The sequence below is a fragment of the Podarcis melisellensis genome (assembly GCF_964234715.1).
Source record: "Podarcis melisellensis genome assembly, chromosome: Z".
Classification (NCBI taxonomy): Eukaryota; Metazoa; Chordata; class Lepidosauria; order Squamata; family Lacertidae; genus Podarcis; species Podarcis melisellensis.
In genome coordinates, this window is record NC_138547.1 from 49,361,253 (window position 1) to 49,387,591 (window position 26,339).

Below are 26,339 nucleotides of genomic sequence, written 5' to 3' on the forward strand. Positions count from 1 at the left end.
ATGCCCTGTCTCTAGGTTGAACCTAATGTATCTATCTGGAACATACTCTCCAAGCACTAGGGGCCTGGAGATGAGGGCAGTTAAGTGGGGTTTCTGCCACTGCCGTGGTGGCAGCAGCTAAAGAAAATAAGGGTGGCTGGATTGGAGCAGGGTATTGGTGGCCCCATGCCAAGGGTTCTTCTAAAAGGTTTTTTTTTGCAGGGCCTGCCATGTTGTTTTTCAGGCAGGACTTTTGTGCCTTTAAAAGACACACCTTCAAAAGTTGCTCTCCAGTGCTAGAAAAAGCTCCACCTGTTGAATGTGCAACTGTCAAAATTCTTCTAGGAACAAAGAGGAAGGAAGAGAAGGAGCTGCCTTAATTTTTCTGCCTTTGTTTTATCTTGTGGCTTAGAAGAGGGGGAGGGGAGCCACAGAAAATACTTTACACATAAATTTTTAGAGGTCTTTAGCAGAAAATAGGAACAACAAGGAAATAAAACAAAAGTTTAAATTTAGCCACTGAAGAATCAGTCTGTGTCACTAGGAAGATTCACAAAACTCACAAGGTGAAGAATTGACAGATACACAGAGAAAGAGAAGAGAAACTATTGCATACGGATTTTCAGTTAAAGGACCTGGTGAGAACTTCTTGCTCTCCCCTAACCAACAGAACAAGGGAATAGTTAGTCCTGGGAAACCTCCTCTTCTGAAGCTGGAATTCATGCACAACACACACACACACACACACACACACACACACACACACGGATGTCCTGCATTTTAACCTCTTGAATCTGGCAAGCCAGGTGGTGCTTGAAAATCATAACCTATAGGCATCCCATACTATATGACTCAAGGCATCATATTAATTCAAATTGCTTCCCGCCCCCCCCAGCCCCTTCCAGATACATTTACTGCTAGAAATAAATAAAGTTGTTCCTTAGACCAAGGCTCCCTGGAAAATGCAACTGAAATATTCCTGGCTTCCCACAACATCTAAAGTTCAAATTTTGAGCTCCTTAATAATAGGAAAAGCACAGCTAAGCAGACAATTTTGTGAGTAAATGGCAAAGTGGCTTAATCTACAACTCTTTCCATTCCAGAGTGAAGAACGAGGGGAGCACGGGGGGGGGGGTGTAGAGGAGGAGTTATTGGAGTTCTCGTCTTGCATACATGGAGTTCTCGTCTTGCATACATAAGCCATCTCTGCCCAGTTGGGAAGCCAGTGATCAAAAGAGGATCAGGAATGGAATATGATTATTTCTGTAAGTCAGGCTGGACTACTGGCAGCATTGTGGTAAAACTCTGAATACACTGCCATTTGCTCTCACTGACTTCTACTATAAATTTTGTCTCTTTGTCTGTCCATTTGTCAGTCCGTCTGTTCTCTATGGATTTGGCTGCCTCTCGAGATATTGTTGCCAAACTCAGCACGAGAGTTCCTAAGGTGGGGGAGATGATAGGGTGCTGGGTGTCATATAGATTATGCCAGACCGAAATGTGACGGTGCCCATTGTTTCGACACAGGTGCAGCTGCCACTGGAGATATCACTGCCGAACATAGCATAAGGGTTCCTGGGGTGGGGGCTGGTGCTCTTTGCCTAGATACCAGGTGTCATTTTGAACTGACATGGTGGACCAAAACATGACTCTGGGGTGGCTTAGCCCAAGGCCTTGCCTGCCAATGAGAAGGACCAAGTTGGTTGGTACTGGGGAATGTTGAAAGCTGTGTGGGCATTTATAACCATTTTCTCCAGACCACCTAGTTTAGTATTCCACTCACTACACCATGCAAAACATATTTTTTAAAGAATTAATTGACCCCAAAGCCTCCAATCAGTTACTGATTTAATTTTATTGCTTTTCTATTTTATTCCGTGCAGAGGCAGCCTTTGCGATGGAGAGCTCAAACCAACTTTGGCTGGAGAGGCTGTTTCCTCCTCATTTCAGCAAGGAAGATTTCTTCAATGGTCCCATCAGCCAGAACCTCTGATTTGTGAAAAGTTTGCTTTGGGGAGGGCAAGAAGGACTGAGCAAATCTACAACAAAACAGCTAAGGCCAGTTTTCATGAGGATCAACAGTTCCAAAGGAAAGGATCTCCCTCCAAACTCCTTGTGAGGGAGCAGGAGTTGAACTTATGGGGAAGAAAGAGAGAAAATTCAAAGGAGTTTAAAGATGGGGATTCCACCCGCAGGGGATCTGCTAATTTAGATGTTGAATCAGGAGAAAGGATAGCTGAAACAAGAGGTCATTGTACCTGGAATACAAAGGAACTGGCAGTTTTAAGACAAGAGGTGTGCAAGGAACACTTGGAAAATATCTCTTTAAAGCTTCAGGTGTCCCTTCTCAAGGCGGAGCTGGTGGAACTTAAAGCCAAATACAAAACATTAGTGGCAGAATCTGAACAAGCGACGCAAGAACTGAGCGACTACAGAACAGAAGCTTGGTGTAAAACTGTCTGGCTGGAGCAAATTCAAAGGCAAAGGTTCGAAAGAGATTCCAAGATTGAAGTGTTTCAACAAGGCCTACTTGAGAAATCAGACAGCACCAGAAGTTTAAAGGAGGAACTGAAACAAACAAGAGGAGAAGTCACACATTTAAAGTTGCAGAAGAAGGATTTACAAGAAGAGTTAAAGGAATTCAGAGAGCAGCAAGATTTTCAAAACAAGTTACTCACAGAAAACATGAAGCTCTGTCATGATATGGAAATGAGAAAAATACAAAAAGAGCTGGAGGATGCTAAAGGAGAGCTGGATGCAGAGAAAGCCTTGAATACAAAGAGTGCTAAAGATCTAGAGATGCTGAAAATACACTTTTCAGGCCAGCCATCACATGATTTACTTCAATTTGTTTTATTTAATGCAAATCCATATTAAAAGATTTATTTTAGTTAACTAATCTATTATGCTCCACCTTTTCTCCCCTGAGTTCTCCCCATTTCTCCCTTTTATCCTCATAACAACCCTGTTAGGTAGTTCAGGCTGAGAGAGCATGGCTGACCCAAGGTCACCCAGTGAGCTTCCTGGCTGAGCAGAGGTTTCCATTTGGGTCTCCCCAGTCCTAGTCCAACACTCTTAGCCACTATGCAAACTGCTTGCAAATCCCAGGTTTAATGCCATGGACAGTCTCTCCTCTTTTCCTCTAGCCTGGGGAATTTTTTTTAAAAGGCAGTCATCTGTGATGATAAAATAGTGTATCTTTCATTTAGTAGAGTTTTGGTTTGGGGGAGATTCTGGTTTGATTCCATCTTGAGAGGCACAGACCTCTGTTACGTCGCCCCTGTTTGCAATACTAGGCTATGATTTTCAACAAGAGAACAACTTTGCCAATGAACCCTCATTCTTATTGAGGGAATCATGTCTGAGATACTGAGTTCAAATGCACCATTTTATATCTCTCATTGTCTATTATTGTGTGAATTGACAAAAGGATGGATAAACTTGATTGTAACATGCTGGAATTTGCCTGTAAATTAAAGTCGCGGTAGTGGAGAAATTGCCCCAGATTAAACAGCTGCTAAGTGATAATAAGGGACGCGGGTGGTGCTGTGGTCTAAACCACAGAGCCTAGGACTTGCCGATCATAAAGTCGGTGGTACGAATCCCTGCAATGGGATGAGCTCCCGTTGCTTGGTCCCAGCTCCTGCCCACCTAGCAGTTCGAAAGCATGCCAAAGTGCAAGTAGATAAATAGGTACCGCTCCGGCGGGAAGGTAAGCGGCGTTTCCGTGCACTGTTCTGCTTCGCCAGTAGCAGCTTAGTCATGCTGGCCACATGACCTGGAAGCTGAACGCCGGCTCCCTCGGCCAGTAAAGCGAGATGAGCGATGTCGCTTTACTAGAGTCGTTTACGACTGGACCTAATGGTCAGGGGTACCTTTACTTAAATGATAATAAAGCAGGCCACCATTATTTCTGTAACCTTATTTCAGGCCAATCTTTTTTCTTTTTGCAGTTTTTAGGGTGTGTTGCTGGAGTGTGTTTGGCAGCAGCACATGCAATTTTAATCCTTACCCAGTAGGGGGCAGTCCTTGCCCAGCTGTTTTTGGTTTTCATAATGTGCTTTTAGCCTCTGGTGCAGACAAATGAAATGAGAGCCTGTGGATATGCAGGTTTTAGACTTACACAGAACTTATCAGCCAGAAGTGGTAGGTAAAATAACTGAATCCTGTACAACTAATTCCAGTGAGCAGGTTTATTATGGCAAAATCTTTTGTAGACTTCATCATCTACATGGAGTGTTACCCTTGGATGCGGGAATTGTGGGTCTGTAATTGTTGCTGGACTGCAACTCCCATCATCCTTGATTACTGGGGCCAAGTTGGCTGGGACTGATGGGAGCTGGAGTCCAACGACCCTTGGAGAGTCAGATACCAGTAAATAGTGGGATGACATAGCAACCAAAGGCAAAGTGTGCAGTTGTCTGTGACAATTCACTTATAGCTCAGATATATGCAAAGTAGGCTTAGGGAACATTTGCACTAGCAGCAGTAATGATAAACCGTGATGATAAATCAACAACAGTGGAGCAGGAATCCATCTGATCTGTTTTCTGTCCCAGGGAGCAGCTAAGACAATGCATTATCATGTCCTGTGTGTGCTGCCCTTCCTCTAGAGATTTCAAGGTGGCAAGCTTCGGTTATCCCAATTTATCTTCCCAACTGCCCTGTAAGGAACACTGAAAAGGAGTGACTGTCACAAGTCACTGAGGAAGTTTCATACACGAGTGAGGAATGTGACCCAGACCTTTTAATCCAAATCTTCACCCACTATTATCTCCTGCAATAGCATATTTTCACCCTCTCTTGTCTTTTCTTGTTGTTTAGCACCCAGAAACTTCATCGTTTTCAAGGGAGTGGGAAAACAGGCTTAATTTGCTGGCTGCATTGTCTGTGGTCAGCTTGGTTCTAATGGGAAATTGCGGGGCAGGGTGTGAGGATGTCCTTGCTTTATAGAAAGACTTCTGGAGGGTGCTGGATATTCCAGCTCTCCTGTTAAGACTTGGATACAGATCAAAACAAAAGAAAACAACAAAACACAAAAAAGGAACAAACACCTTCCCAAACTACTGTATTTGGTCAAATGTGTATTGTTATTAATTCTAACTTGGACTAAAGATGATACATATAAGCAAATGGTATCCAATTTGCAATTTACATATTTTTATATGATACAATATCTTTATTGTCATTGTCCTTTGCGGAACAATGAAATTGAAAACTACATAAAACTACATTAAAACTACATAAACTACCAGAAAACTACATATATATTCCTGATGTTTGTGGTGAAATACGAGAAAAGAAATGAGGGAGTGGGGCATGGATGTTGTTAGGGTGTTCTCCCTTGCAATGAAGAGCCATTTAAACTAATGAGCATGGTTTATTGATTTTCACAGGTCTGCTATATGACATAGTTCAAAACAACCATAAATGCTTCAGGATACAAACTTATGCACTCTTACCTGCCAGCTGAGCTGATAAACTTGAAGCTGAACGGTACTGGAGGTGAATGGTGGTCCGTGGGCCCAAGCATTGGGAAGGTGACCTGTTTTGCTAGTGGGTCAGCATGCTCCCAGAAGGAGCAGCTGCATAGCTTGGGGAGCTCCTCAATTTCAAACGATCACTGCAACCTTTTGTAGCCTCTGATGCGAGGGTCACTTTTGCCTGGCTACAGCTGATTCACCAGCTATGGCTGTTTTGTAGTCCCAGCACCCCATGGTAACTTCTGGGATAGACTGCTGCAATATGTTTTCTGTTGAAGATGGCCCAGAAGCTGGTGCAGAATGCTGCAGCCCGGCAGGTGGCCCAATGAGGGTTCATGCCCGGTGCTGTTCTGGCTTGCTGGTAAGCTACTGGGCCCCAATTCAAGGCCTTGCCATTAGCAGGTAAGAGCCTAAACTGTCCAGGGTTGTCTGCCAAGATATTGACCCGCCTGCGCACTGCGGTCATCAGGAGCGGCTCTGCTCGCTGCCTGCCCACCATAAAAAGCCACGAGGCAGGGAGCGCAAGGGGTGCCTTGTTCAGTGGTGGCCCCTCTCCTATGCCGTTTCTCCTCTGAACATGCACCAGAAGCCTGAGAGTCGCCTTCCTTTTTTGTCCCACTGACCGGTGATAGGTAACACTTCTCCCCTCCCCCCCCGCGCCTTCAGGGGCCATGATCCGATAGTTCACAGTCCTGGTTATTTTGTCCCTTGGAGAGTGAGATTTTGCTTTTCTTTTCTTTTTTACAAAACTTTGGCTTGGCGTATTTTTCTGAGGGGGGGTGCGCAAACACATTCCGTGCAACCAGTGCTTAAAACACTCCCACATGCCCCTAAGCGCTGACGGGTCCAGCTGCGTTATTCCCACTAAATGTCCGGGGTGGAATTAAACAAATACATTTATAATCGGGAGAGGGGCGCATGCTCAAAACCGCTCAACCCTTTCAAACAGCCGGACGCGCCGCCTCCTCTTTAACAAAATCAAACGAAACAAAACCTGCAGCGGCGGCAGCAGCGCATGCGCGGGACTCCTCCATTGGAAACAAGCGCGCGCTAGCCACTCCGCCTCTTCCCGCTCCCTTTTCTGCGCAGACGCGCGACTGGTTAACCCCTACTACTCCTTCTATCCCGCCACCAAAGGCGCGTGAGGGAAAGTCGAGCCCCTCGCAGTCGCCATGTTAGTTGGGTTTTTTAAAAACCACCCCAATCAGGGCGCATGCGCAGTAAGCGGCCGCCGCGGCGGCCAAAAGGGCAGGCGAGCCGCTTGGTTTGGCTGAGGGCGTGGCATAAAACGCCGGTCTCGCGGGCGTCAGGCGCCGTTCGTGCGTGCTTGCGTCAAGCTTGGCGGCGGCGGCGGCGGCGGCGGCGTCTTTTTCCTCCTGCTGCTGCTGCTGCTGCTGCGGAGCCTCCGGAGGAAAAGGGCGGTTGACGCCGAGCGAGGAGCTGCGCCCCGCCCGGCCGAGAGGCGCTCCTTCCTGCCCAGCCGACCGGGTGAGTCCCACGCCCCCCTCCCGGAGGGCCGGGTTGCCATGGGAACCGCTCCTCGCTGCCCTGGGGTGGGGGCCGGGACACCCGCTTCCCTCGGGGGGACCTGCCGCCCTCGCCCCTCCGGCGGCCCTCAGAGGAGCCGGGCTGGGAGGGTCGCCCAGGGGTCATCTAGTCCAGCCATCCCGAGGGGGGGGCGCTGCCTTTCCCTCCCTCTCTCCTTGCCCAGGAACTAAAGGGGAGGCTGCTCTGCCTCCCTCCCTCCCCCCCCACCCGCAGCCCCAATGGCCATTGCGTCCCGTCGCCGGCCTTTCCAGGGGGCCCTGCAGCCGAGTTGCGGGTCAGCTGCTGCTGCTGCCGCTGCTGCTTCGCTGGGTCGTTTGCTGAGGTTGACCGCGCACTTTTCTCTTCCAGGGGCTCGCCGCCAAGTACAAGGTTCCTCTCCCGCTCTTCGCAGGAGCCTTGAGAGATGGGTCTGTAAGGGGAAGGGGCTGCGGGGCGGGGGGCGGGGGAGCGGTGCAAGGTCAGTCAGCTACTAAGTCCCACCTGGGCGGAGGTGGGCCCACGTGTCCTAAGTCTTCGTGTCTACACCTGGGCGCTCTAGGCCTAAACTCGCGGTTTGGGGATGGGACTGACTGACAGGGAAACTGCATTGAGGTCTCTGGGGCTTGCACCCAAGCAAACCTGTACTGAATTCCACCGACACATACACATGCACAAGCAGAATATCTGACTAGTAGAGATGTTGCGTTAAACACCTGTTCTTGGAAGGAAAACCCATAGCATTCAGTGAGACTTATTCCTTGATACCATGCATTGCCTTGCTGGCTTCATAGGAATGTCATCTTAAAAACAAGAGTTCATGTGTTTGTAATACAGCAATGCTTCAGAATTCCAGTACTGTAGATGGAAACCACAGGAGGTGGAGAGCGCTTTTATGCTAGAATCCTGCTTACAGGTTTCCCACAGGCATCTGGTTGGCCGCTGTGAGAACAGGATGCTGGACTAGATGAGCCTTTCACCTGATTCATAGAATCACCAAATTGTAGAGTTGAAGGGGACTCCTGAGGGTCATCTAATGCAGCCTGCTGCAACGATTCAGCATGCTCTTATGTTCACAATAGCTTCATTGTTAGCTGCACTAAGCTAGCACATTTTCAGATGCCCAGGGTTTTGTGTGTTGTTCAGTTGTCCTTGCCCTGCTACTCTTAAGTTCCTTCCCCCTTGTTGCAAATCTGAGTGTTAGGGCACAGTGGTTTGCTTTAAGCTGCCCACCCATGTATGTTTACCTGGGAATAAGTCCTGAGATGTTCAGTGTAGTTTACTTTCTAGTAGATACTCAGGATTGCATCCCTAATGAGTTTGTGGCTGAGGTGAGATGAATGTGGGACTTCCAGCTCTTAAAATGTGCCTGCTGTCTCTGCTGTAGAAGGGTTGGGAAGGGCTGCAGCTTTGCAGTATAGCTTCTGCTTTGTATACAGAAAGTTCTAGGTTCAAGTCCCAACAACTCTGGGTATGATTGGGAAACATTCCATGTCTGCAGCACTGGATGGATGGCTACCAATCATTATAGACAGCACTGAGCTGCTAGAGGCATCAAGGATCTAACTGTACAAGGCAGCTTTCCTATGCCTGCGATTACAAGTTATCCTATTGCCCTCTGCCAGCCAGCCACTATAGGAATGAGTGTTTAGAAACTGGTGCCTGAGTTTTAGTTGTTATTTTCCTCTTCCCTTCCCATCCTTCTTCCCTTGTATATCACGTTTTTTAAGATTCCAAGCCTGGTACTATGGACTGCCTTGTTTTGGTTGTATGTTAGCTGCTCTTTGACTAAAGATTGGGGTACAAATTCAATAATAAATCCTCTCCTGGTTTCAGGCATAGTCTATTGGAAGTGCATTTATCTGTTAAAAAAAGGTACAGCAAGGAGTTTGGTGAGATGATGTTGCTATAGTAACATTTCTATCTGGGCACATAGTGTCCCATGTTGGTTGTGGACCAGGGGAGTTCTGTTGAAATGAATTTTTCTGATCACCCTGCCTGTTTCTCTTTTCATTTCAGTATTACTTTCCTGTAGCTATGGTGTGTTTGCAGAGCAGTCAGGAGGAGAGACAAGTACATTTCCTGAGATCTTGAAAAATATGTATGGATATGAATATGAAACTTCTTAATGTTCTCTATAGCCTCTTCACATTTGGGTTTTGTTTCACTGGCCTTTGGTAGAAGACAAACACCTTTGGAGAGCTTTGACCAAGTGTCACCGATTCTCTGAACATTCTGAGTCTTGAGTAATTGTCTTGCTTCATCTTGAATAACTTAAAGCTCATTCCTTATGGGACTGACAGTAGTTGTCACTTGTATTAAATTCTCGTAATGTGTAAAACTTGAAAGGGGCTTTTTATATAGAGAGATGTTTGGTTCCCAGGCCATCTCCTAAAACTTTAAAAAATCAAGCTTTTGTCATCTGCCTCCACCTCCCCAAACCTCTGGGAGAAATTTCTTGGTTTGATATGCACACAGGTATTGGTGAGAGCAGTTAGAATGCTTGTACTACTGTATTCTGTCTTAAGTTCCGTCAAAATGTGAGTATCCCATTAGAATATGCCCTACTCAAACTGCAAGGGTGTACTATGTTGTGCTCAGCTGATGATCTTAGCTGAGTGGATTTAGCAAACAAATAATGGAAGGTAGCAGTTCCCTAAAATATATTGTACCAACGCCATTTAGGGACTTCAAGGTTGAATTGTGCCTGACTGACAATGGAGAACAAGCACATATGTTGAAGAGCTGGCACAGAGTGTGCCTGGCACAGGTGCTTATTTGCCTCTTTGGATATCTGTAGCACTCTGGCTTTTGATTTGTGGCTCCCATTGCTGATTCACCCAATAAACACCCCAAGTGTTTGAGACCCATTGCATATAATTGTTTTGGGTGTGCAAATAAAAATTCTGCACATACTTGTGAAGATATAAAAGCATACCAGTGGGCAATGGGTGTCTGCCAGCTTGTCTATCAAAAGGATGAACATGTTAGCTGGGATTGACCAAAGTTCCCTGTTGAGTGCACTGTAACAAAACTAGGGTCTGTTGCACAAATATCTTTAAGTGGCAACACAGTTTTAAAGTCTACTATTTTTACATAGGGCTGGAAGCCTAAATCAATGTGACTTCCATTTACTGCTTTGAATCTGACTATTAATCTTTTCCTACAAACACACACACACAGCAGAATCCAGGTCAAGTTAAGCACTTCTTTTCTCTATTTTCTAGTATTTTGTTACAGGGCTTTAAAGGGGAATGCCATAGTATTCACAGTTGGCACCATGGATGCTAACCCTTTTCAGACACATTCTTGGAGCATTAATTTGCAGTCCCAAAAAGAATTTTGCCATTTGTTCCATAATTACTTTGTTTACATTTCTGAAAGCCAAGCACAAAGATTTCCAGTGATCAATTTCAGAAATAATGCTAGTGCCGCAATTTTTTTCAGTCCAAAAGCACCTGATCATTTGCCTACATTCCTCTTTGTATGTTGCTACTGCATTACTTCTCAGTTGCAAGATCTCTTGCAAACCCAGGAAATCCTAAGCATGTTTTTGTTATAACGTAAATGTGAAGTATACCCAATCATACTAAAATGTTTGGCCGTTTTGAGACCTCTGAAGCCCTGCCCTCTTGGAGAAATGACATGCTAGGACTTGACTCTAGCAGCTAAATGGAGCATGAAGACCAGCTCTTGAATTTCCCTCCTTTCCATGGCTTAGGTGACATCACTGCTGCTTTTCCTCCTGTACTTAATAAATAGCCTGCTGGTTGAAGCTTTTTTTGAGCCAGCCTTTTCCCCCATGCCTTAGAAATGAGCCATTTAGAAAAGTGCAGTGGGGCCACAAGAAGGGCTTAAGACACAATAGGCATTTATAGGGGAAATGGTCACATTTCTATCTTTGTTTGTACCCATAAAGCCATGCTATGGAGAAATAAAGCCTTGAATATTGTTTTGAAAGGAGGTGGGGTTCCCTCCCCAGTTTTATTCTGCTAAATACATCATGGTAGTTATCAAACCTTCATAAAGAATCCACTAGAACATATTGGTGATGCTTAAGGCCCTGATTCAGTAAACATACATGTTTAACTTGATTCCTGAGTACTCTTGCAAGTAAGAAGTTGGGATTCTGGGTTGGCAAATTAAGTATCTTTGGAATGCATTTATAGGCAGTGGCAATCTTTAGTCTGGAACCATTGTGTTGCTACTGTTGATGTTTCTGGAAGAAACTTTTATGCTGTGTAAAGTGGCATGTGACTTCTGTTATTAGCTGGGAAATTGTCAGAAGAGTTTCCAGTTCAGGAATGTGTGTGCATATTCAGGTTTCTATGGTGCATTGACTTTTTAAAGTTGGTGGTTCCTGTTCAGTTGGTGGTTTTTTCAGATTATATTGCAGGAAAGCTTGAACTAAAACTGGATTTTAAAGAGAAAAACATTGTAGGCCATAAACATAGGAAACCGCCTCATACAATGTCATACCACTGGTCTGTTTAGCTCAGTACTATGTACACTGATCATAGCATCACTCCAAGACTTCAGAGAGCAACATATCCTAGTCCTACTTGAATATGCCAGGAGATTGAACCTGGGGCCTTTTTTGCATTTAAAGCTGATGCTCTACTTCCACTGAGCTCCAGCATCTCCCCATAAATCAAGGACAGTGTTGTGAGGACAAGTAAGGCAACTACAGTATATTGCAAAGGCCAGTGAATACAGCAGCCTTCCCCAACTTGGTGTCCTCCAGATATTTGAAACTTTCTTCAGAAGGAGTGCATTGCTATTGTTGCTTTTATACAAGGGAAGGTTGAGGAGATCACTCTGAGGGATGGGCATGAACCAGTAGTGAGGAACCTGTGGTCCTCCAGATGTTGCTGGACCATTTCTGGCAACCCCAGTTGGCATGGTCAGTAGCCAGGGATGATGATGATGATGATGATGATGATGAGTCCAATGATGTCTGGAGGACCACAGGTTCCATGCCACTGCCTGTTTACTGCCGTGGTGGCACCACCCAATCAGAAATGGATCTGTGTCTATCTGCATAACTGAGGCATTTATTGATTACACTAGAGTGCAACAAGGATTGTTCTCAAAGGTTCAAAGTGGTTTAGACTAATATTTAAGTTTTCATTTTAAAAAATCTCAAAAGAATGGAAAATTTTACTGCATTCTGAACAAGGGTAGTCAAACATCTCATTCTAGAAAGTTTTGCCTGATTTTTATAAATGTCAAACGGTGTTAGAATTATGATACTTTGAAGATTAAAGGCACTAACAAACTAAATTTTAAGTAAAAAGCACAAACTTAGCAACAGTTCTGTTAGTTTCATTAGATGCCTTAGAAATTGTTATGTTGGAAGCTGAAGTATTTTATTAAATTTCTTGCCTCATCTTGCATTTTGCTGTGCTTGCATTTCTGAAGTGTGAAAATACTCAGTATTCATTTTAAAATATGATACTGATTGTAAGCTTGGGGGGCATGTTTTGAAAGGCCCAATATAAACCCTTCAACAATAAATAAATTTTTTTCTTCTTCTTCTGTTAGCCTATTTTTTTGGTAGTGAGCTGAGCTCCCGTTACTGGGTCAACAAATGACCACATATATTGTGACGAAATAGGGACGCAGGTGGCGCTGTGGGTAAAACCTCAGTGCCTAGGACTTGCCAATCGTATGGTCAGCAGTTCGAATCCCCGCGGTGGGGTGAGCTCCCGTCTCTCGGTCCCAGCTCCTGCCCACCTAGCAGTTCGAAAGCACCCTTAAGTGCAAGTAGATAAATAGGTACCGCTTTATAGCGGGAAGGTAAACGGCGTTTCCGTGTGCTGTGCTGGTGCTGGCTCACCAGAGCAGCTTCGTCACGCTAGCCACGTGACCCGGAAGTGTCTTCGGACAGCGCTGGCTCCTGGCCTCTTAAGTGAGATGAGCGCACAACCCTAAAGTCGGACACAACTGGCCCGTACGGGCAGGGGTACCTTTACCTTTATTGTGACGAAATAAAAGTAGTAAGGGTGACATGTTTTGCCAGAGCTGGCAAAAAAAATCACTTCAGTCATTTGCCACAAAACTAGTTATCAGTCCCTAGAAATTTAACATACTTTTTCCAGCTCCAAAATGTTCAGTTATTTTGTGGATATGTAGAGAGGTGGAGAAACATGTACACCAATGGTTCCCAATTAGCTAAGTATTGTGGACCCGTTTTTCTAAAGCCAAGCTTTTGAAAAAACCCTTCTTTTGAAAATTTTGATATCTCTATGGTAGTTTTTGTTATGTGAATGGTGCTATGGACCCCCTGGGTGGGTTACGGACCCCCAGTTGGGAACCACTGGTGTACACCACCTGGAGGAGTAGTGGGATATAACTGAAGAAGATGGTGGTGGTAATATGTTTGAAGTCATCCCATCTCAAAAAGGATACATTAGAGCTGAGAAAAGGCAACCAAAATCATTATGAAGCTAAACCCACTCTGGTAAAAGGAAAGGTTCCAAAATCTGATGCTTTCCAGATTTTTTTGGGGGGGGGGCACCCGGCCATGATGCTGTGGGGAAAGTGAGTGGTGGTTGTCGTTGTTATCTGCACCTGTCATAATACTAGAATAATACTAATAATAGTAGACTGGAGCATCATAATACATAATACTAGACTGGAGCATCAAAAGAAATTGATTCAGGCTAGACAAAGAAGCACCAGTTCTTAGCATCTGTCTCAAGAGACAATAAAGTGTGCCTCCAGGAGTGAAGTCAATCTGCTATGTTAGTAGCACTGAAGTGACCTTCCCAGGCACAAACCTGGACAGTGGACATGGAGATCCTGGGCCGCCCAGGCGACAAGACACACACACACACCGGCCTCACTGATGTGGTCCAAAGGAAAGCAGAGCAATACATTGCACAAGCTGCCACAAGCTGTGGTGTTGATGGCCTTAAAACAGGGTTAGACAAAATAATGGAGCATTGTGTCAAAGGCTTATTAGCCCTGGTGGCTACAAGGACTGCCCATGTCCATATGCAGGATGCCACTGGACCTTATTGCAGGGGAGCAACAATGAGAGGGCAGTTGGCTTCAAGCCCCAGCTGTAGGGTTCCTGGAATGATCTGCCCAGCCATTGTGAGAAGCAGGATGTTGGATGAGGTAGGCTCTTGGTATGATGCAACAAAGAAGTTACTTTATTTGGTGGGGGGAATAAAGCGTGTGTGCGCGCTCACACACATGCATGTGCACATACAGCTTCTGGATGTTGCTGCAAAGAATGGTTGACATTCTATGTTCTTCACATGATTACAAGTGTGCTGTCAAGACCAGAACCACATGCACAGCTTCTGAAGACCAGAGTGTTACCTGCCCAGTGGCATAGCGCTGTGCTGTTAGTGTTTGTGTGGTTCATTCAGTCTTCTGGCCAAAACTCCTGTAGCTCTTTGCACATACATGAGAAAGCTATCCATGCCATAGTGCTGGTCTGTATCATACTGCACAAGCTTATGAGTTTGTAGCTGCATGTGTGACTCAATGAGGCAATGGCACTTGGAGGCTTCTAATATTCTTATTTTAGAATGATTGGGAAATCTGGTTGGTACCAGATAGCCACATTTTAACTAATTGGATGAACATTTCTACCTGACAAGCTCAGATGTTGATGCTTTCTGTAATGTGCATACCCCATGGATGAGCAAATTAAATCATTCATCAGCAGTTTGCCACAAGATACATTTTGATCCTCTGTTATTTACAAGCTGAGCCTGCAAATGAGTGCAGTGTTGAGTGCTTTCTATTACAATATTTTCTAAAAATTTGTATTAAAATACAGTTGACTTTCCTAGGGCAGCTTAAAATAAATCAATAGCAAAAGCAGGGTGGGGCTCAAGACTGATTTATAGCAATCTAAGTTCAAGATGGTATGATATCCATTCTTCTCAAATGCTCTTTGTCTTTTTTCAACTTTCTTTATTTGGGCACTCTTCCTGTTGGGATTTTTGTCAGTTTTCATTCCTTGCAGAAGGGCTGCTTTGGCAACATGCAGATTTACTTGGAAGCACCATGGTCCACCACCAGGCATTTTAAATCTTGAAGATGCTTTTGATAAGGAATGCTAAATAGCTGGTGAACTAGAGAGTGGCTAACATGATTGTTTGTACCCTCTTTTTTGTTGTTCTGTGTTGCATTGGCAAGGCTTGAAGTAGCATTCTTCGAACTGCTGTAAGAATCATGTCGGCAGCAGCTGGACAGAAAAAGGGACCCGGCAGGCAGCGCAAGTGCGGCTTCTGCAGATCCAACAAAGATAACGAATGTGGGCAGCTACTGCTTTCTGAAAACCAGAAGGTGGCAGCACATCATAAGTGTATGGTAAGTGCTCCCAAACACTGCTGGAAGCTGCTCTTAGGGCAGAACACTGCTGCTGTGGGCTAAGAGGAGTTTGACAGGTGGAAGGGGGTACTTGAGGCTTCCTCCACCCTGATAATTCTCCCCTCAATTGCCTCTCATTGTTATTTTTAGTGTGATCCCCCCCCCCCGGCAGGCGTCAACATTGTTGAATTCATAGGACTGATGTCCAAGTAAGCTTATGCATAGGATCATACTGCCCATTAAAACGCTTTAGAACAAAACATTATATATTCATAACTTCCTATAGTACTGCATGTTAAGAAACCTCTCTCTAATGTAGAAGTTCTGATATTGTTTTTAATTTAATCAGTTCTGAAGTCACAATTAGCTCGTTCTCTCTTTTGGTCTCTTTTTAGCTTTTTTCATCTGCTTTGGTATCTTCACACTCTGATAATGAGAGTCTTGGAGGCTTTTCCATTGAAGACGTTGAAAAGGAAATAAAAAGAGGTACCAAGCTGGTAAGATGGCATTTCTAGCTCTTGAAAGTGAAAAAGCTCAACTCGAAATGAAATTTTGTTCAGTAAGTTGATAAAACTGCCAGCAGAGAAGCAGCAGTGCCAGTTTCCAGGAAGGTGTCAGTGAAATCTTGTGAACTCTTCCAGAGATTGTGAGATCTCACAAGGTTTTGCTGGAAGGTGATACCGCTGCCAGCGCTTTGCACCAGCATGCAATGCAGGTAAGAGAGACATGACGCGGGCAGCAGGAAGGGGGCAGCACATTTCCATTTCATCTCCAGTTGCAAAATGGGATGCAACACCCCTGGGTCTTTCTGCTCCATCCTGTGAATGTATTTTCTGGCACAGCAAGGTCTAGGGAGCTTTAAAGTGAATTGCCACTGTTTTTGAAGAAACCCCCTCCTTTGTGTGTGTGTGTGTGTGTCTATACCACTGCACTGTAATGTATTTGTGTAGAAAGCTGCCATAGGAGAACAGAACTGCAACAAAACAGTGTTTGGAGGAGGCAATAGGCACACTCTCTTATGCTGCTTTTGTGCTCAACAGTAGTTTTGTAGCTGTTTTCAGTAACAGAATTGTCTGCATTGCCAAACATCTGATCTTGAAAAGATTTTAATAGAAGTTGTTTTGTACCCCGATAAGTTTTCTAAAGTGATTGGATTGTGTTGCAAATCATGGATTAATTTGGCAGCTACTTAAATACAACTGTTTCACTTCTTGCCTAATATACAAAGCTAGTTGTATTTGGGGCTTCTGCATTTCCTCTTGATTTCAGTGGAGTGTCTGAAGATCATGTGTGTGCCAGACAGATTCACACAGTGTAACTCAGAAGTGTAGCTTTGCTACTTATCCGAGTTAGTAGGTGATATATAAGTGTAGAATATCTGAGTCTAATGGCACCTTAGACCAACAATGGCATAAGCTTTCATGGACCATAGTGCTCAAAAGCTATTATACCATAATTAGTTGCTTTTTAAGGTGCCTTTAACTTGTTTTTTTGCTGTAACAGACTTAACATGGAAACTGAAGTACAGTATAATCCCTGTTTATTCGGACTGAATACACATTTCCTCTCTCTTTAATTTGGTGCAGCTTTCTTTTCACATTCTAAAGTATCATGCAAAAGAAATAGCAGTACCAATTCAGTACAATAAGCTTTCTTTCCCTCAGTTCTGCTCTAATCGCCTTGGCTGGTAAGAAAAAAGGTTCCAAATGTGTGTCTTTTTCCTGCTTTCAGATGTGCTCCTTATGCCACTGTCCTGGAGCAACTGTTGGTTGTGATGTAAAAACCTGCCACAAGACTTATCACTACTATTGTGCGTTGCATGATAAAGCTCAGATCCGAGAGAAACCTTCTCAAGGCATTTACATGTAAGGACCACTTGCATTTCTCCACCATTAAAGGAACCAGCTTTCGTACTTAAGCAGAGATTTTCTGAGGTGGATTTCTTTCAGTGCAAAGTGCCTTGAAATCTTGTTAGTGACGGTATAGTTCTAAGCAGATATAAAAGCTTTTCCTTTGTGGCTGACTTTGCTCTCTCCAATGTTCTATCCTTAGGATATTATGTCGAAAACACAAGAAAGCACCACACAACTCTGAAGGTAAAATTATTCATAGCTCATTGTTTTAAGTAGTTCCGCATCAAAAAGTACACGCTTTCCAGTCAAGAGAAAATAGGATGAGGGCAGAAGCATATTAATAAGAAATAAATTACTCTTTGAGTAAACCTTCCTTGAACACAAGCATAAGCAAAGAAGAGTCCTTAAACAAGCCAAAAGCCAGCTCAGCTAATCAGGGTTTGAGCCAGAATCCCTGGGTCCTATGACATGGCAAGTCACTATTCTTCTAAAGTGACACTAATCTCTGCTGAAGTGGTAGAAGGAGGAGAATGGGAAGCTTGTCCACGGATCACTAAACCAGAGCTTTCCAAACTGTGTCGTGACACACTAGTGTGTCAGTTACAGTGTGTGGGTGTGTCGCATGAATGCTCCCCACACTTCTCACTAGGCTAGAAAGGGGTTAGATTAACCTCCAGTTTGCTAGCAAAACTGAATTACTGTGTCGCAAAATGATGCATGTCCAAAAAATGTGTCACCAACATGAAAAGTTTGGAAAGCTCTGCACTAAACCATTGCCTCTGAAAACTGAGGTTGCACATGGGCCTATCATCCTCTCTGAATTTGTCTTTTAATGCCATTTAAGCAATCAGCACATCTTATTCTAGCAACCAGTAGCACATTGTGTGATGGTCTAGTATTATGGGAGTAGGAGGAAAAAGTTCTCTTCACACTTTCACCACTATTTGCAAGAGTTTATAAACCTTATGATGTGTTGCTTTCTTTCTGAACTAAATCCTAACACTACAGAGACGAGTTCCTCAAAGTTTATCTGCAGGTGTGGTGTCTAGCTTTGTTTCTGATTTGAATGCATTAATTTGCACACTAATGTTGTAAAAAAAAAAAAGAATTGGCTGTGTATAACATGCTCCATAAAGCGAGATGAGCGCCGCAACCCCAGAGTCGGTCACTACTGGACCTAATGGTCAGGGGTCCCTTTACCTTTACCTAACATGTTCCATTATCTGGCCTAAATTCGACTGTGAATTCTAACCTGTCTGCACACGTGGAATTACTTTTCCCTCAAAAATACCAAAAAGGCTGTTCCCTCAGCCTTTGGTGTGTTCCCTCACTATTGGTTGTTCCCTCACTATTGGTGTGTGGCTGAAGTTGGGCTCATTGAAAAAGTGTCCACATTTTTAATCAAAACTCCATGAGCAGAGTGTGCTTTGACCTCTAGAGAAATGGGAGCCTGCATGTTTTCTTGTCTCAAAAGACTTATTAGCAAGAACAGAACAACAACCTATTCAGTGTACAGTACATTGAACAAGCAGAATAAGCAAGCCCTAATGGTTTGAGTAGACATTCTAATAACTGCACTGTTTAATTCAAGGAACACTGTAAGAAAATACTTGTTTTTGCTCTTTGGCTGCTTATTCTGGGAATCTGTTATGTATATTCAGAAGTAATGGGAGAAGTGAACATGGGAGAACTTTAGCCGTATCAGTTCCTCCCTTCCTATAACTGGAAGTGAGCTTACATAAGTTATTTGGAACTTGCTTTCCCAGGTTATTGTGATTATGGCAGTGGGGAACATTGGGGTCTTATAACACAGGTTTTCAAATAATTAAAAAGTAGCCTGGGTTTAGCCCAATAAATTGCTGCTGCCATGTCAAAGCAAGCCCTGCTTTCTTCCCCAGGCAATCTTTTGTGCCGGTGGGTGGGTACCCTACAGGAGCTTGTGAAAAACCATTCTAGCCTTTTTATGTGTGGGGGTTTTCTTCCTTCAGATTTAGGAGAAGGTTTAAATGAACTAAATGAGTTGGAAACATCCCCTCCCAAAAAGAAGGGGCGCAAAGGAAGGCCCAGAAAATTGAGTCTCAAAGGGCAGCCAGAAGATACTCGATCCACATCTTCACATGGCACAGATGATGTAGAAAGCAGTTCTTATGTAAGTGCATTCTATGTTTGTTTATAAACCTCTCAAAGAAGTCTAGGTCTCTTTTTTATAATGAACTTACTTTGTTGCCTTGTGTTGAAACCATATTTCTTGTTCTGGCACATTTTAGAAAAGTTTTTTTCTTCCAGAGAGACAGATCGCCACACAGAAGCAGCCCCAGTGATACAAAACCTAAATGTGGATTCTGTCATGCAGGTGAAGAAGAAAATGAAGCTCGAGGGAAGCTTCATATATTCAATGCCAAAAAGGCAGCTGCACATTACAAGTGCATGGTGAGAAAAGTCATTTTGTCCTTATTCTCTGGGAGTTCAAACATTTTCAGTGAAACTTTTCCCATGACATAGTATCATAAGCTGGATGTCCACCTCCTCAGAGCTTCACATTAATTTGAAATATAGCCATCTACCAGCCAGGGCTTGCACACTTCACGGTGCCACCTAGTTTAATGACATAAAAAGTGCTTCTGGGTTAAACCAAAAGTTCATCTAGTCCAGCATCCTCTTTCCCATAGTTACCAGCCAGATGTTTCCAAGATGCCTTTATAAACAAGCCTTGAAGCCAAAACTTATCCCCTCACTTTGTACTGCCTCTGAACCTATATAGCTAGCATACTTAGTAGTCATTGACTGATCTCTTTTGCCCTCAGTGAATGTGCCCATACCCCTTTTAAAGCCTCAGCACATCGCCATCTGCCTGTCACATGTCCTTTTTTGACGTCCCACACAGCCAAGTTTTCCCACATTCCTAATATTTTGCCTCTCCTTTCTTCCTAGCTGTTCTCTTCTGGCACTGTACAATTGACAACAACTTCAAGGGCAGAGTTTGGTGATTTTGATATTAAAACTGTACTTCAAGAAATCAAACGAGGGAAAAGAATGGTATGTCCTTCTTGTCTGAGCCTGACCTATCCACCCACCTTGCTTTTACCCTGCCTCTTCTCCAAAGAGCTGAGTGCTGCAGACATGATTCCTTGCACCCTTTCTTCTCACAGCAACTGTAGACTTGAGAACAGTGACTGACCCAAAGTGACAGAATAAGCTTTGTAGTAAAGCAGAGGTTTGGAGCCAAGTCTCCCCTGGTCTCTCACATTAGCCACTACTGCAGATAGAAAGTAATGCATGTTGAGCGGCTGTATCTACTTTTAAAAGTTTTAATAACATGAATTCCCGAGCAAACTGCTTGCATGCTGTTGAAAAATGTTACCAGAAATGAGAACTTTAAGAATATGAAATTTATTGTGAAGCAGGAAGATGTAGATTAATACCTCTCTCTCTCCCCCCTACCCCCCCTCTCTCTCTGTGTCTCTGTCTCCTCCCTCTAATGTCTCTGTGTAACAGAAATGCACCCTTTGTAGTCAGTCTGGTGCAACTATTGGATGCGAAATCAAGGCCTGTATCAAGACTTACCATTACCACTGTGGAGTGCAAGACAAAGCAAAATACATTGAGAACATGTCACGAGGAATTTACAAGTAAATGCATTCTCTTTTACTTTGCCACACACTTTACTGGAGCATAGGGCAGGCTGGCCATGGGGTTATCATTTCTATGTAGTTGAACTGATGTGAATAGAGAGGCATGTATGTTTTGGCCAACAGGAAACTCGCATGAGGCAGTATATTTCAATTTGTTCCACTGAAGACTGTAGACTTCTTCACTATGCTTAACACAGAATGTTTCCGGTAAGCATTCTGTTTTGAAATTAGGAAGGCATTCTGCCAAAGTTAAACTTGTGTGTTTTAATGTATTAAAAAGCATGCTTTTGAAACGTTGCTCTACAACCATGTTCTTTGTGTTCCTAAATGTAGTGCAGGGGTGGGGAGTCTGCAGTCCTCAGTTGTAGGTGGCTTCTAACTTCCATCAACCCTGCTGAGCATGGCCAGTGGTCAGGGGTGATGGGAGTTGTAGCCTAGCAACATCTGGAGAGCCACAGGTTCCCAACCTCTGATTTAGTGGGTCTGTATTAATAGCGTTTTCTGTACCTGGGATGGGGAACCTGTGTTCCTTGTAGCTGAACTACAACTCTCATCATCTATTGGCCACGCTGGCTTGGGCTGAATTGAGTTTACTTACATCTGGAGGGCTACAAGCTCGCCACTCCTGTTTATAATTAGCTGAATAGTTCTTATGCAGTTATTTCTTCGCGCACGCCCCTCCCAAAGCAAATAGCAAGTGGAAGCTGAGAAGGGATTTGCTGAAAGTGATGGCCAAAGTGAGATGACAGCACATCAGGCTGTTTGTCCAGCCCAGTGTTGTCTCTCTGGGAGCTCAGGCCATCTGACCCTTTCTAGGTGGTTTCAACACCAACTGCAGTTTCCTATGACAGTTCTTCTTACGGATGACTGCTCTCCAGCACCCCAGGTTCACACCCAAATTGCCTAATGGCCTTATTGCCATTGTGTCTGACCCCAAAGGTCTGACCCCAAGTGGCATTTCCTGAACAGTGGGGTGCAAGTTCTGTCTCTTCAGATTTGGTGGTTTGGCTTCATGTTGCCTTATTTGTTTTTCCTTCTTTGAGTGTCTTAGCTTGATTTACCTGGAAAGTGCCTTCAGATGTCTTGAGCACAGTCTTGTTGGATTGCTTTGCAGTGCAGGGAGGATAGAATGGTACTTAGTTCTGGCTTTTTGTGCCCAACTGATTCAGTTAGTTCCTCCTAAAGAATTTGCAGTATTAGGAACCTGGAAGGAAAGCCATGGCCAATTGATTGAGTTCAACAAGTGCTTTTCACACCCAAAAACAGCATCTTAACAAGCAGTGGTGTGAAGCAGAAAAGCTCCCACAAAGCTTTCAGCTGCTATGTATTTTTTGTTGGGACTTGGAAAAAACATATTCCCAATATAAAATTAATTAATAACTTAATAGATTTTTAGTTGTATGCTTATTGCTATTGTTAGCCATGCTGGGAACAAGAATATGTACTGAAGTATTCATTGGGGGTATACATTATGTATGTAAATAAATATATCTGTACATGGACAGCTTGAGAATTGTAGTGAACTTTATTCAGGTGGCTGTGATAAATATATGTGTGTGTGTGTGTGTGTGTGTGTGTGTGTGTGTGTGCGCGCGCACTTAGGGCTTTGTGCCATGTTAGAATTAGTACTCTAATGGTTTCCGGTGCCTTCATTCTGCCCCCCCCCCCCAGCTCTTTAATTTAAGCCACATAAACTGACACATGCCTGAGTTGACATGGCTTATAATATTTACAAGTGTTTCAGTAAAATGTGTTTTATAAATAAGCTTTGAATTGGATTGAGTATAACGCAGAGTGATCATTTTTGTATCTAATTAGAAGTAAGATTCATTAGGTTGTTTCTGTACACATTTGATGAAAAATAAGTCCCATTGAGTAAAGGAGCCGTTTACTTCTGAATAGACATGCTTGGATTGGGCTATTAGTGTAGTTCAGCAGTGCTTATTTTTCTCCCTAATCAAATATTCCAGTACAGATATTTTGGCTACTGGAAAATCTTGAGAGATTTTAAATAGCATATAAAATATAAATGCTATACTTCTTTTAGTTTTGTTGATTAAATCAGTGCTAAGTAAGTGCTAAATGAGATTCCAGTAGACATAGGGCACTGGAAAATTTTCAGGGGGAAAAAGATTTAAAATATTAATGTACATTAATTTCAGTTGGTTAACTGTGAGTAGGACTTGTGTGAATACCAAATAGATGCTAGATATTTATTGTCTCCATTTCACCCCTTATATGCTACTGAATACTGAACAGAGATGAATACTTTCCACACTCCCTTATGTAACTACCCAAATAAATGGCAATGGTCCATTGTATTTCACAATTGCATATTAGGCTTTTAGATTAACCTGGCTGCTCTGAAGGGGTTAGGAATTATTGTGGGATCTGCATGTGACCTTATCTGCATGTATAAGAGACCTATGAAGGACCAGCAAGAACTGGATTAGCACAGATTTGGTCAAACACTCCAAAGTCTTTTTATTCTCTGGACAGTAGTTTGGTGGAAGATATTTTGCTGCAAGGAAAGAAAGGGTTTTGGTCAAATTCAGCCTCACTACTAATACCTTCAGAGATCAGTCCCATCCTACTCTCCCCCCCCCCATTAGCTTTACAGTGATTGAGGAACCTTAGCCCCATTTATAGATAGTTGGTGACAACAGCAAGGAAGCAATGCACAAGTGAGAGACACGATAACCTTGCGTATCTCAAATTTAGAACCACTAAATCTGTTTGGCTTGCCCTAAGGCCAGAATATTTACCCATTCATTTTGGTTATTTAAAACATTTCTATCCCTGGTCTTAAATTAAACATTTTCAGGTTGGTTTTACAATAGCTCATAAAACGCAACTGGTGAAATACATTAAAAAGCAAACGTAAACATAATCACAATGGCACGCACTGGACTAGATGAACACCCTGTGACATGGGTTGTTCCCCCCCCCCCCCGCCCCTACTTTGTATTGTCTTCTTAGGCTTTACTGTAAAAACCACAGTGGAAACGATGAGCGAGATGAAGAGGACGAAGAGCGAGAGAGTAAAAGCCGCGAGAGGTCAATAGCTGACCATAGTGGAGTTTCGCAGCAGCTCAATGGAAACTAGGTATGGAAGTTCTCACCTGCCAGCCCTCCAGGGGTGCCACAGTTAAAATAGTGTAGTTATTTGTGGTATATTTTAAGTTGAGCAATTGCCAATGATTAGGTTAGTTTTTGTTACTTTAAAAAAAAATCCTTTTACTTTTAAAAAATCCCTGTTGCAAAAGAATCCAGGGATATTTCTCAACCTTAGCTAACTTTACGAAAAACTCTGCCTTTCTGCCAGTAAACGTAGCTGTCATGTTCAGTTAAGTAACCTGCTTTTCTCTCTTGATTTATTCTGTACTATTTTAAAATCTGCTCTCTCCCTCCCTGTCATCTTTTAAACAGGTTCAAGTTAAACGGAATGAATAAGACATCCATGATTACTAATTTTTGTTTTTGTTTTGTTTTGTTTTTTAAAAAAGGCTTTATAAAGCCTGAAAGGGGTTGGGACCCCCCTTTTTTCTTTCTTTTTTTACTGTCTGACTGTTAGAAATGTCATTGAGCTGCCAGAAGTGTTCTCGTGTGAGCCTTCGATGAGCGGCATGTCAATATTATGTAGCTAGTTAGTCTGCAGTGTTTGGAGAGAACAACACACCTACCCTGAAACACTATACAAATGAGATGTAAATGTGTACAGTGTCAAAACAACAGCAAACATTGAAATAGGAAGCATGGTTTCTGGACTAAATGAATCTTCCAAGATGCGGAATATGTTAGGTTCAATGATTTTGTGCAGCAAGGGAAAGACAGGAGGTTTAACGTGCAAAGCGGACATGACTGTGCCATAGGAAGACTGTAAAGAAGTGCATTTTGCATTTACCTTCACTTAAGAACCATGGAGGGAAACTGTTGTCCTCTCTTTTGCAAAAGCACACAGTGCATAGGAAAAAAAGAAAAGAATCCTGCAGCTCCAAGAGCATGTGCTGAACCATTTGGATCTTTATTCCTGTTAAGATGGTTTCTACTGCCTAGCATTCCTTGCTGGAGATGACTCAAGCTGCTGTTGACTATAAGCTGTGAGCTTCAGTACTCATGCCAAAGGGCTGTGGTTCATTCTTTCCCCCCTGCTCCCACCCACTCACGACCTCTTCTAGTCTCCCTGCTTTACCCGTGGCTAATGGCAACTGAAAACCAAGTCTTCACTTCTGGAGGCTGCAGGAGTGGGGGGAACACTCAACCTGTCTTAGATTTAAGAGTTCCTGCTTAACTCTCACTATGGAATTTAGCCACCTTTATTGGACATCATACCTCAATTGCTCTGTGCTGCGTGGAACACATCATGTTTTGTCCAAAAATAAAATATGTACAGATCCCGTATGCTGTAAGAAGAATGCAGAATAAGATTCTGGGTTTTGGTTTTTTTGTGTTCTTTTTTTAATATAGAAAGAGGTCAGTATTTATTTTGAGTCTTGTGACCGCTATATGAGAATGTTCTAGTATTTGATTAAGGCTTCCTGGCATATCAGCAAGTTAAATGCTGTTAAAATCTTCCAAATGCTCTGCTGGAGCCTAATTTATGCCAAGTCTTAACATCCCAGTTATGATGTCATTGAATCTTGGTATTTCTATTCATTTCTTCTGTTGTCCTAGTAAAGCCTATTGTTTTCAACACAACCAAAAAATATATATATATACTTGTTTGCAAGCTAGCAAGTTCACTCTAAATGTTGTTATCTCTTTTGAATTCAAGGCAAAACTGCAAAAGGAAATATACTGACCATTGGTCAGAAAACCAGAAAGGTTCACTAGCCGTGGATGTGGCAAAAAGCACTCCATGAATATGATTTATGTTTCTGACTTCCGTTTCTGAAGCCTTTTTGAGTTTCATTTTGTTTTTGATTCTTTATTGTTTTTTTAAATGCATTTAATTGATGTGTTGAGGGACTTAACTATTGTGTATAAGAACAAATACTCCCTCAAATTGAAATTCAATCCAGTTGCATTTGAAAACTTCCTGGAGGAATGCAGTTTTCGTAGAAAAGTTGTGTATAAAAGTTAACTGCTCTTATGCCATTGACCAATTTTTATTATTATTATTTTTTGTATTGTAACATTTAAGATTAAAGGCGCAACTTGTACTGAAATAGATTTCCGCCAGGCTCTGCACTCTTTCAAAAGCATGAGTTATGTGTGTTTGTTTATTCCTGTAATCGTTTCTAAATACACTCATAATTTATTATATTAGACCAGTGTTAGGGTTATTTTACTTCTTTTGGGAAGCAGTTTCAAAATCTAGTGTGAGTCGTGATGCATTCAGAATGGACATGAAAAATGCCAGCAAAATTCCAAACAATTCTTTTAAAAAGCCTGCAGCCACACCACTCTGAAAGCACCCAATCCCATCTGATCTTGGAAGTTAAGCAGGGTCGGGCCTGGTTAGTACTTGGATGGGAGACAAAGAAAAACACATGGTGCTGTCAATCTCCAACCTCTGTAATGACACCCAGGGA

At 43.1% G+C, this 26,339-nt stretch overlaps 2 protein-coding genes across 3 annotated transcripts; both read left to right on the forward strand.

Moving 5' to 3' along the window:
- The first annotated feature begins 323 nt into the window (after positions 1-323).
- On the forward strand, positions 324-2,878 carry CCDC160 (coiled-coil domain containing 160). The gene is given in 3 exon segments (XM_081897006.1): positions 324-617; positions 1,863-1,946; positions 1,949-2,878. Coding segments are annotated over 2 exon segments (978 nt in total). The 5' UTR covers positions 324-617; positions 1,863-1,876; the 3' UTR covers positions 2,857-2,878.
- A 3,896-nt stretch (positions 2,879-6,774) lies between these two features.
- On the forward strand, positions 6,775-26,009 carry PHF6 (PHD finger protein 6). Of its 2 annotated transcripts, none has more exons than XM_081896742.1 (11): positions 6,775-6,950; positions 15,147-15,320; positions 15,716-15,817; positions 17,052-17,185; positions 17,373-17,416; positions 19,162-19,322; positions 19,460-19,603; positions 20,105-20,209; positions 20,669-20,802; positions 23,785-23,911; positions 24,235-26,009. In XM_081896742.1, the coding sequence occupies exons 2-10, from the start codon at positions 15,183-15,185 to the stop codon at positions 23,909-23,911; spliced, it is 1,089 nt and encodes a 362-aa protein (XP_081752868.1). In that variant the 5' UTR covers positions 6,775-6,950; positions 15,147-15,182; the 3' UTR covers positions 24,235-26,009. The 2 variants fall into 2 exon arrangements, with proteins under 2 accessions (XP_081752868.1, XP_081752869.1); XM_081896743.1 differs by lacking the exon at positions 6,775-6,950 and adding an exon at positions 7,364-7,417.
- The last annotated feature ends 330 nt before the right edge of the window (positions 26,010-26,339 follow it).